Source organism: Rhyacophila brunnea, unplaced genomic scaffold (assembly GCF_057557595.1).
Source record: "Rhyacophila brunnea isolate RB1 unplaced genomic scaffold, BYU_Rbru_1.0 scaffold_4, whole genome shotgun sequence".
Lineage (NCBI taxonomy): Eukaryota > Metazoa > Arthropoda > Insecta > Trichoptera > Rhyacophilidae > Rhyacophila > Rhyacophila brunnea.
In genome coordinates, this window is record NW_028233068.1 from 5,507,643 (window position 1) to 5,520,657 (window position 13,015).

General features: G+C 33.1%; 1 protein-coding gene across 3 annotated transcripts in view; it reads left to right on the plus strand.

Annotated features, from left to right (window-relative positions):
* Positions 1-13,015, plus strand: part of LOC147066743 (hemicentin-1-like) — a 129,725-nt gene that overhangs the window by 65,780 nt on the left and 50,930 nt on the right. For all 3 annotated transcript variants that reach the window (XM_085954368.1, XM_085954369.1, XM_085954370.1), the window contains exon 3: positions 11,332-11,491. In XM_085954368.1, the coding sequence (XP_085810494.1) occupies positions 11,332-11,491 (160 nt within the window). The remainder of the gene's footprint in view (positions 1-11,331; positions 11,492-13,015) is intronic.

Sequence of the window (13,015 nt, forward strand, 5' to 3'; positions counted from 1 at the left end):
TATATTTTTCTAATTGAAAATTCATTCAGACTATTGAGTCTATGCTCTTGGTCCAAACATACATCATTGATTTTTATACAACTTCTGGATTCAAACTAGCTATAAACGAATTTAAAAGGCATGGGATTCTTACACTAATCCTCTACTATGTAATTAAATTTCAATACTATTTAATTGAAATACAATAGTAAAACTTTTTTATATTACTTTAAAGATTAAGTACCTAATACTAACTTAAGTTTAACTTAGTAACTTAATTAAGTAACTAGACAGCATTGGTATCAATATGATTCAAGGATGAAATATGTCTCTTTTACCTCTAAGGCGGTGAAGAACTACGATGCGAGATTTCAATGTGAGGTGCGAAATATGAAATTTTATAAAAAACAAGATTAGACATGTTTTGATCAAAGTATCCTGAACATGGTTTAGAAAAATGAATTACCAATACATTATCATGATTGTGAAAGCAGGGCTCGAAATGTACCGGAGCGCCGTTCCGGTTCATAAATCCGCAAACAATCGCTCTGTTTCGTGGAAAAATTTATTTTACCATAATATAACAAAAATCTAACACACGTATTTTCATAAACTACATATAAAATTAAATAATTAGGTATGTTAATATTTTCGTAAAATTATCAAGCGCTCCGGTTCGTAAAATTTTCCATTTCGAGCGCTGGTACAGCTATAATCGCCTATACCTATTTTGAATCTAGCTAGATACGTAATATGTCAAAATGACAACTACGAGTATTTATTTATTTGAACAAGACACATTGAGCACATAACAAATTATTAATTCAATAAAAATTACAGGTAAAATAACAAAGCAAAGAACAAAAACAAAGCAATAAATAATTTTATAGCAAAAGAAAGAAAATAAAAAAAACAACAATAATTCAATAAAAATACAAATTAAACAATAAAATAGAATTTTAAAAACAAAATACATAATATTACATCGCTAAAAATGTCTACATTCCTAGGGAGTGAATTGACCAGCCGCACAGCCCTCGCTATTTATATATATTTATATACGAGGAAACAGCTTTCACCCAAAATAGCTCATGGCTGCGACCACGCATGTAATTGACGGGTGCATAAAAATTAAAATTTTCCAGAATATCTGGATTGGAAACTATACCACGTAAGAGTAGGGAAAATGCTTTAAGAGCAGAAGTGACCTACGAGCTTCAAGAGAATGAAAGGCGAGCATGCCTTGAAGAAAATTAGTCGGAAAATATTCGTTTGAGAAACTGTGAAAAGTTGTAATATAACATACTTACTTATTTTCCCAAGATCCACTGTCAAAAATGTATAGTGACTAACTACATCATGGCCCTCACATCCTAAAGCGCCCCCTACCTATCACTAAGGTTTAAGGCAGTGTGACGCTCTATAGTCGCGTTTTCCAAATGTTTGTTGTTCGAGGTAAAATTAAGTGTAGGTATTCATTGTATTTTAACGATGTTTAGTGTTTATTCACTTGAATTGTGGTGTTGTCAAGTATTATAGACACAGTAATCAAAAATTGAATCACACAACCAATACTTTCCGTGTAAAATAGCGCCGCAGGCGACTTTTTTAAATATTATTGAAGAACTACCTACATACTTATACCTACATAATATTTCAAATTGATAGTTGTCAGATTTTTTTTTAGAATTATTAATAACCATGTCCTTGCTTTTTCGTACAAGGTGGTTATTAGTAATTTTGAACAATCACAAACAGTCAGGCTTTGAGAAAAACACATACAATGTTTTTGTCATGACCGGGATCGAACCCAGAACTCTCGGATGGAAGGCCAGCGCCTTACCCACTGCACCACTAGAGCCGCCTTAGATAGTTGTCAGATTAAAGCTTTGCAAAAACTTTGAGTGTCTCTAAATTGTGCCTGTTGTATATATCATATTGTGAAGTACCAGTAAGTAATAAATAAATAGAAAATATTGTAATATTTTCTTTAGCGTGAGTAATTTTGACAGCTGAATATCTAAAAAGTTTGAGAAGTTGTAAGGTCAACGTTTTGTCAACTAGTGTGCAAGTGCATTCTAATCTGTATTAGAGGAACCAAAGTTAATACAAAAGCAAAACCATGTGGTTATGCATTGTTTTTTTAAGGTGATTAGCAATATACAATACTCACTCATTGTATTAATTAATATACATGTAGTACATAGTAACGCCAAGTAATGCGCGGCAATTTGTTCTATCATAGTCGGCTCAATTCCATATTATTATGTCAATATGTTAAGTTCACTTTTACTATTATTTTTGTTGATAAACTGGTGTTTCTTTTTTTCTCCAAAATGGCGCGTTAAAAATTGTTAATACAAATATTAATTACTATAACGTAACTAACTAAAAAAACATAGGTATTTATAGTCTCAATAATTTTATTTTCCACGTTATAATTATTCAATTAATACACTTAATTCGCACTATTCATTACAATTAATTGCCTTGTAGATATTGTGGTTTGAAAATTCTATTTTAATAATTAATAATAATATTCACGAGTCAAGGTAAACGTTAAATAATCACTTAGCATCGAGTATTTACCATTGGTAGAAGAAGGACAGATTCTTATGGCATTGCGATGCGGTCACGACAATATAACTTTGGAATGGTGTTAATGTCATTTGAAAATAACAATACCATCACCCATTGGCGAAGGGTGGAGGTAAGCTGTTAAGATTCGACATAAATACTCCACAATAAAATTTGTCAGTCATACGAATTTGTTTTCATTGAACCAAGTCTACAATAATTTATGGTGCTGGTTAGATTTTAAAAAATCAATTAAACACTGCGAAAAACAAGCCATAACAGATAATAGTCTATCTATAAAATATCTAAAATTTTGTCATTAAACCATATATAATTGTGGACATTTTAAAGATAGAATAACATTTTTTATCTACTATGGTGTTTAAGGGCGGACGTGCTCAGCATGGGTCAAAATGGAGCTTTTATTCTATTTTCAAAGCATGATCCTGGACATTCCTTAAACGTTGTAGATAATCTATTTATATCATGATAACGCGCGTGTTTGAACATGTACCGTTCAAAAAAAAGATTTTTTTTTTGGTTAGGTACATGTTCAAACACGCGCGTTAACATGTTCTTATTCCCTACTTCAGTTTTAGTTTGTCAATTTATGGCTACGGCCGTATGTTGTAGCTTAACCACTGGAGAATGCCAAAAGAAATGGCGTATTTCAAAAAAACACTACCTTATTCTTAGGTCAATAATTATTATAAAGCAATCATTATTCGTAGGATGTTTATCACACTTGAATGGTAAAAGACATAACTTATAATCAATATCTTTAGAATTATCTTCAAATATGTTAATCTTGCCCATCTTTTGAATAACAAAATACCTAATTCTTGTCGAATTTGGGATCACAGAGATTATCAATATAATGTTTTATCGTAAATATTTCACTATAATAATGTCGACATAAATTATACTCATGGTTTTATAAATGCGTTTAAAAATTAGTAAAATTTAAAAATTAAAAAATCTTAACACCACTGCACATTTATATACTGAAATATGACTATATTCTAAAACATTAGAGCGAGAGGTTTAAAAGATTACTATTTTATGTAATAAAAATACTTTATGCAGTCATCAAATGTTTAAAATAAATATAAAGGATAATAAGGCTTCAAAATTATATAAATAGATTATCTACAACGTTTAAGGAATGTCCAGCATCATGCTTTTAAAATGCAATAAAAGCTCCATTTTGACCTACGCTGAGCATGTCCCCCCTTAAGCAGAGCATAATGAATTTTAAAAAACTAACTAACACCATGTGTAATATATATTATTAATTCAACGAAAACAAATAAGTATGAATGAAAAAGTGTATACAATATTTTGTCGAATCGCCTATAACATACCAAAAATATTATGGTTTGGTATAGGCAAGGTTTGATTGATTTTTAAAAACTAACCAACACCATCTGTAAATTGTAGTCTTAGTTCAATAAAAACAAATCCGAATGACCGACAAAGTTTCTCGGGCACTATTTATGTCAGATCTTAACAGCCTACCTTCACCCTTCGCCACTTCGGCATCACTTAAATGAGTGTTCTGCACTGCCAGAAGGATTTTATAACATGATACGTAAAATTATATACATAATATACGAAATTCCATCTTTTTAAACTGTGATATTCATGATAGGTTTAGAAAGAAAGATTTTTTTAAACCTACAATAATATTTAAGTTGTGTTGACAGCTGTTTTGTATTATAAAAACATCATCAGAATAATCTAAGTTAACTAATCATAAAAATTCAGGAAGAATACGATTTTGTTCTCTGTTATGGTATTTGTTGCAAAAATTATTTCGAATATAATTTACAATGGAAATTCCATTATAATATATTATAGGTAGATGATATTATCTTATATCATAATATAATATGATTCAAAATAAGTATCATTAAAGTACAATACCTAGGAAACTATTTCTTCTGGCTACTACTTTCGAATACAATGGTTGCGTTAAAAATAGGCGGAAATTATAAATCTAAGAAAGTTAGCGCAAACAGTTAAATTAAATTGGTAGGTATTTCTGCGAGTGATTCGTCATATAACAACACGCATCCTTCGAGTTATCGTACTGTTGATCAGCCTTGTGCGATTGCCGTGGAATAATGAAATAACTTTACTATGATTGTCACTGCGTATCCAGTACTTAGTTGCTATATTATTTTTTTCAAGCGATAAAGTTAAATAAAAAAAATCATATAATAATATGGTTGGGCCAATATTCGCATTCGCACTTTTTAATTTCTGTATTGATGTAATAAAAAGAATAAAAATAATAAATGGTGACATGTAATGATGATTCATGTCTTTCAGATCCAGTGACTGCAGTCATATAAGATACTAAGATAGGATAAGTATATGCTCAGAATATCAGTCATATGCGACATTTCTTTCACCACGGGAATAACTCGGCTTTCCCAATGAATACGACAAAATATTCATCAGAATTACCACCGCCTTGCGCTACAAAGAATTTTCCAGGGTTTTTGCAAGGCGGTTTCATAGGCCCTGGCCGAATTCAAATTAGCAATACCCGATGCTGGTAGAAGAATAGTTTTCAATAAGGCATATTCTCTCAGCCGGCACAATTTTCATTTGACTAGCATCAAGTAGAGTAGTTTGCGTGCCAAAGTCCTTAAAGAAACCTCGATAATAAATGCGAGGTATCCACAAAGGCATCTATAAAAAATAATGTTCGCATTCATCCTTTCTTTCCACAAACCTCAAATCCACAATTATTGTCACAAGACCACCAATCACGGGTCATGATCGACCGTGATGAAAGTTAAGTTTAGTTAACTCCAGACAACTGGTGCGTGTAGGCCTGTTACCGCTGAACCACAGTTTATTGATTAATTCAATAATTAAAAAAACTGCTTCAAGAGTTAACTCGAGTGACATCTAGAAGCGGCCGCGTTGCGGGGTTGCGATAGCTTAGCCGTAGTTAACTACCAAGTTATTCAAAACGCATATGTTTGACCTTCGCTAAATCTAATACGGTTTGAGCGAACGTCGCGTCTATCATCCATGCTGAACTTTTCATCATCATTCAACAACCTCATCAAAAGTGTACCGTCCGTTTACCAGTGCGTGAGTACTACGTGAACACCGAACCGCGCCCGCCCTCTCAACATAAAGATCAGTGTCTGGCATCCTGTGTAAATGCCCCCCTCCCCCTAGTTCCGTAATCCATCAATCAGCATCACCTTCAAATTACAGTCCACTGCTAAAAGCGCCACCATATTATATATTACAAGATGTGTAGTTATTTATCTCATGTTGCCTCATGAAACTGTTTGACAACGTAACCAATTTCATTATCTTCTCAATAATTGATCAGGGTAGTGGGAAAGTGACGGTGGTTAGGTCATGTGCGAATGAATGACTTTTACTCCTAGAGTTCAAGCTACACATGATAACCATGACAGAATCACTGCTTTTAGGGAGTCTTTTCAAAGTGTAAAATCGTGGAGACCTGACATCGAGAATACTTTTCCTCTACAACAATTCGCCGCTACACATAATATCTCCCTCGTGGTCTAGTGTGTAAGTGGGGGTAGGCAGGCGATGCGTTGCTACGGGGAAATTAAGAAATAAATACTTACTACTTATCATTACAAATTTTGAAAGTAGTGGTGGTCATGATTCGTTAGAAAATACTGACATCATAGTTTAAAGAAATAACAAGTGGGCTTTCAAACTTGTCAGTTGAGTTTATTGCTGTTTGACAGCATGTTTCATATAAATGCTCCAATCCACAGTAGATGATAATATGTACATATATCATTTTTTTCAAGGTTTTTGTTGCAATTGACTGTTCAAGATAGTTCAAGTATGCAAATATCAATCTTGCAAACAATTTGAGACTAAAATGAATGGGAACTTTACCTGGGGATGTCACTGCAAAAAGCGCTGGATTCTCACCCGGGGCCTCCAGGTTCGATGAGGTCACACAAATTTGCGTCTTGCGTTTGTATTTATATAACATTTCACTTCTACTACTACTGTCCGACAATAAGATCTCGTCGACAACAGGAAATCTCTGTATTCGCATATAGAAGACTTCTCAGTGACGTTCCTGTCATGGCAGCAACGCGTGTTTAAATAATGTATCGGCTCTCTTTTTAGATGGACTCCTTTTCTTCTACGCAATAAACCAAAATTTTACTAATAATAATTCTAACATCAGTCCTGATCGTTTAGACATAGTTTTATTACAACAAGCATCAAATGACGTATACTGATAGATCCGTACACCACGGAAGCTTAAAATGAAATGACAAATTTGGGCGCGTTCCTTATTTGAAAACGGAAGTGCGATTAACTGCATAAGAGGGGCATGTTAGTTCACAGTTTTAACAAATGGACAAGAAGTCTCAACAATATACCACTGTCATTAATTATGCCTCGTGGTTTGTTGTAGTTTTGAAAAGAACTGAACATATTATTATTATATACACGTATTTTTTTAAATTTAAAATGCAAACTGCCATGTAATGGTGGGAATTTCAACAAATAAACCGCCCACCTCATATATTTATCCTGGCTTCCACAAATAAATTTAATCAAGAAGAAGACAGCGCTTTTCAAGTGATACAGATTGAAGTCAATGAGGCGGATTAAGTTCATTGCAGGAGTAGTGGACAAAATGCTGCATTTAACTGCCAGGAGATTATAATAAAATTAAAATCATATTTTTATAACCTGTCATCGCTATCATGCTGTCATCGCATTTTGCAGAATATTTTGAACGATCACCATCTCTGTCAATTCACTGAAGAATGACACTGATGAAGAGTGCCAACTATAATCTCGTATTACTAATTTGAATTGTTATTAATTTTATTATCCATGCTAATTTCAATTAATTTTAACAGTAATACGTGCGCGTGCGTTAAAATTACTTGCAACATGACATCCATAGATAATATTTTGAACAGAACCCAACCTGCAGACCATAGATAATAGACAACATTTTTATAGAAAATACATATTGCCAACCGCTAAAAACAAAAACACGTGATTTTGATATGACAGTTGAAAAGTGTAGGCATGAAGAAGATGATAAAAGCGTTCATTGAGTCATGCAGATGTCGATGCATTGCAATTAAACGTGAGGTGATCTCATTAATAAATGTTCTGGTGATTTCGGCAGATTTTGCCAACTGACAATGTTACTTTAAAGGTTGTGCTAAGGGAATCCGGGAGCATCAGTCTGATTTTAAACACCAAGAAAAACGACATTACACACTTTTCCCGTAGCGGCAGCTTACTGTGACGTCACGTGATAGTCAGTGACATGCACCATAATAAAATTCGCGCTTAAGTCGTTTTTGTCGTCGCAGTAGAAATCTTATGTATAAGAAAAAATATCACCTTCTTTGTAAATGAAATAATAAAATTAGCTCATGTCGATTATAATCAAATCGGCTTTATTTACTCTAATAACTCTTTCTCGGATTATTGAAAAAAAATCCAATAAATTTACATACATACTCATAGTATTGCTTCAACCCAGAAAATGTTTGCCTCTGACCTGTATTGCTTTATATAAATCAATGGCGAAGGGTACCTGTTAAAGGCAAATAGACTATGAATGGTAAATAACTGAAAAAAAGTCCTAGGACACTCTACAGTGCTTAAATTTGAATTTTGTTCATATTCAGTATTTTACTGTACTAAAAATATTATATTTTACCTACAAATAATACACAATATACCAGTGGCGAAGGGTGGAGGTAGGCTGTTAAGATCCAATATAAATAGTGCATACTAAACTTCGTCAGTTATACGTATTTGTTTCCATTGAACTAAGACTACAATAAGTATTTATTTACGTTGGTTAGTTTTTAAAATTCAATTAAACCCTGCGAAAACCATGCCATAATAGATAATAGTCAAAAGATACTCGTCTATCTATAAAATTTCTATGATTATGACATTAAATCATACATAATTTTTGATATTTTATGGATAGAATAATATTTGTATGTATTTATACTGCGGCTTCGTTTAAGCAGGGCTTAATGCATTTTAAAAACTAACAAACACTGTTTACAAATTGTAGTTTTAGTTTAATGAAACAAATGCGTTTGAAAGCTTAGTGTGAACTATTTATGTCAGATCTTAACAGCCTACCTCCATCCTTCGCCACTGTTAGATATTATATATATTATACTTAGTAAAAATACTTATAGGTTCTTATTATGTATTGTCTATTATTATTCCTCATTTGTTTTTCATATATAATTTCGTTATATTTATGATCTTCTTACTTTCTCACTTTTTATTCTTGTTAGGCTTAAGTATATTATAATTTATACAACATGGAAACTTTGTTGGTTACAATATAATTTCACTATTCTTTTTTAAACATATTTTTGTTCCTTAATAAATAAATACATAAATAAATAAATAATATAAATACAACTGATGTTGAACATTCCTACATATTTTTTGAAAACACTTCTTAGAAAATATATTAAAATCTATAGAAAAAATCTTTTTGGAAAAAGTAAGACACCCTGCAGGAATCAAACCTGCATCTCTCGGGTTTCGCGCCACGCACATATATACCACTATGCTAAATTAATTAGCAACTGATGTTTGTTAAAGCTTGAAAATAGTGTTTAAATAATATCAATGGTAATTTGTTGACACTTGTTTGAAAGAACTGAAAGAAAATTCATGAATTGATTTTATAAACACTAACAATAGTTCCGAAAGTCCAATTATTTTTCAGAAAACATGGTCTACTCTAAAGATTGTATCTGCAACAATCAATACTTTTCGTGTGCGCTATTCGTTTATTAGCAGCCGTAAGAAAGAAAATATTTGAAAAAATATTCTTTCTCAGCAGGTACGACAAATAAAGATTTTTTTATCGAAGTGTTCTGTTACACAGTAGTTCAAACTTTTTCGTCTCGCGGCACCCTTAGCCGCGTCGCTCATCAAAACTCGCCTCGACTATAACACGTCGAATATGTCGATGTGGTTGTGTCTGTACTCACAAAACATGTGTAATTAAATGTACCTCCACACAGCTCGAATGCAACATTTTAGTTAGAAAACAACAGCTGCAGATCTATTCTATACACAAGACTGCTATTACAACAATTACCATCTAAAGCTCAATCAGCCGTATAAATAGTCAAAACTGTCTATCTCGCTCTAAAATTTAGCATAGTCAAGAGAGGTGCTGGTTATTGATTATTGGTGCAATAACTGCTAATACGTCGATACAAACCTACCCTAGGTAACTGCCGTAGCGGCCGAAAGCAGTCTTCTGCATAGAATAGATGCGCTGGTGTCGCAAGCAATTTTCACCTGGCATTTCATGCAAGTGTAATACCAAAACGTCGCATTTCATCGTTCATTTTGGTTAGTCGCGTCACTGTCCCGGTATGACATCCTATATAAAGAAACATGCAACATTGCGCCCAGTTTTGATGTATGTTGATTATATTCCAGTCCATATAACTTTTAATGTGCGACTGGGCTTAGTGTGTATAAATATTTTTTCACGTCGCTCTAAAAAATCCAATTATTGAGGTGTGGGTAATCAGGTTGTTCACCGCGCGATTTCTGAAATCTTGGAATAAAACTAGACCATGTACTATGTTTAGTCTCAAATTTTATTTAAAACCATTACATACATGCTACATTTTAGTATATATATTTATTTTAAATGAATACATGCAAATATATTTTTTTAATTATGATAAATACACGTCCACAAACATGCACATTGAAGTTAATGGCCCACCAAACCACACCCGGTCTTGATCGAGTAGACGAGGAATTTTAATCAGTTTTTATCTACTACTTAGAAGGTAGATATGCACAGTTCGTTAGTAATTTCACAGATATTTCATAATTTTCACAGATGTTCTAATATTTTTTTATTCATTAATTTGTCGCCCCCGAGCAACGCACATTTGCATACTCATACGGAATGTCACTGCAGTACAGCTACCATCATTTCTCTAAGCTTGTAAATTCATGCGATTTTTTCCATATTTTTGAAACCAGTTGCTAAGGCACTGTTGATAAAAATATATATATATTATGAGAGCTAACTTTGTAGGTCATAAATAGCCAGAAGCGGATTTAAACATTCGGGCCCCTACTTGTAGCACCAATTGGAATATCCCATAGAAAATACTCATTCATTACGTAATACACGTAAAATATACTAATATATATAATAGTGTAGGTTGGGTGAGGTTAGGTTAGGTTAGGTTTTCATTCTTGAATTCATGAATTTTGTCAAAATCAGCTATGAAAATTGAATTAATGTTCATATTGAATCTAATAAAATATAGTATAGGGTCATCTTTCTCCGATACGAAAACTCACGGCGAACTATGCCACGGTCAGCGCTCGAAATGGAAAAGTTAACGAACCGGAGCGCTCGACAGTTTTCTAAAGATATTTACATAGTTATCAAATTTTATGTGTGTTTCATAAAAATAAGTGTGTTAGATTTCCTATTATATGGCCTTTCTAGCTCGGACGGTCAATTTATTTTCCACGAGACGGAGCGATAGCTTTACCGATTTCACGAACAAGAACAGAGCTCCGGTGCGCTCCGGTTCATTTTGAGCCCTGGCCATGGTGAAATGTTTTACGTACAATTTACATGTAATCCAGTCCAAAACTGGATATCGGACAGACTTTACTAACATTTTACTTTTTAGGAAAAATTAAAACAAAGTGTTTTCACGTGGCTAATATGTGTTTCTCTTTTTCCAGATGTAACGGCATTGGTAGGTGAAGCAGCCCTCTTAAAATGTCCAAACACTGAGGGATGCGGAGACATACATTCGATACGATGGTACAAAGCCGACAAGAAGATAGCGCTTTTAGCTGAAGCGGCAGGAATCGAGGACACTGATGGAGACATGTCTGACAGGTAAGGGAGACGCCAAGCTGCATGGCTCTAATTCGAATACTATCATTTATATATAGAGTTAACAAAATAATTTATGTACATACTAGGGTCTGTTTTATCAATAGCAATCCCTCGCATTTTTTTAAAATCATCCTGGTGTCCTGAATCCTGGAATTCGAGAAAACATTTCGCCAAACCAAAACTTGTCTTCACTTTTTGGACACTTACTTATTCGTATAAGTATACTATGATCAAAACAAGTACCAGCGCATCTATTCTATACACAAGACTTCTATCGACCGCTATCGGCTGCTATCAAGGGTAGTTTTTTATCGAAGTACTAGCACTTATTGTAACAATTACAATAAGTCAGTTGTAATTGTTACAATAAGTGCTATCTTTTAACAGCACATCTCTTGGGTGTGCTAAATGTTAGAGCGAGATGGACAGTGTTGACTGTTTAAACTTATTGTAACAATTATAATACTCCTATATAAACATGAAAAACTACCCTCGATAGCTGTGGATAGCAGTCTTGTGTATATAATAGATGCGCTGGATTTAAAAATCTATCCAAAATTATTATTATTATAACACATTTAAATTATTAATATACACTATACACAATAAACAAATTATGTTCTTAATCTGTAAATTCTTCATTGTAATACGAATTCATCCTGATAAAAAAATCACACTAGTATTTCACAATTCGTGATCAGTATTGCCAACTGTTGTTGAGAAAAATATGCTAGACGGGGTACGAAAAGAAAAACGCTAGATTTGTGAAAATACCATTTTTATACATGTGGAAAAAAAGTGGGAAAAAATCGGAATTAAATATCTGATAGCATTACCTATATCACTATAACGCCAAGAATGGTCCTATTGTTTCATTGTGTATTTTTATTTCTCAATTACCGACATACCTTCATTTAATACATATCTGAAACTAAATATCTAGCTTATTTTCAGCACATTTTTTAAAGTTGTTGAATCAAAAACGCCAACAAAAACGCCATAGCCGAGATGGTTTTTTTGCAAGCTAAATGCCTATCGAAAAATGCTAGACAAGTTGGCAACGCTGCTCATGATATATTAAATTTTTAATATGATTATAGTAGGGTGTTTAATTTATGGTTATTATTTTTTCGATTCCATAATTTGATCAATATGCTTACTTTATAGAAAATATTTATTATTCTCCTTCTTTATGTGCCGTCTTTAAAGAAGGTTGGTAATCAGAGTTATATTGAGAGACCATTAGCAAAGGTACCTCAAACTGATGAAGCCAATAACTTCTCAAGAGGTGTCACTGTTATTTCAGCGTATTTGATTTTGAAAAATGATATAAATATTATATGAAGATATATCAATTATTGAAATGCGAACATTAATGATTGGTAATTTAGCTTGCTTTGGAGTCCCATCCTCTTTGGAGTTGGAATTGAACGGGCTTTGAAGTCCCAAGTATCGAGTAGACAATTTCTAACGTCGGGTGGTATTTTTTCCGCACAGAAGCGGCTGTACCCCTCGCTGCGACCC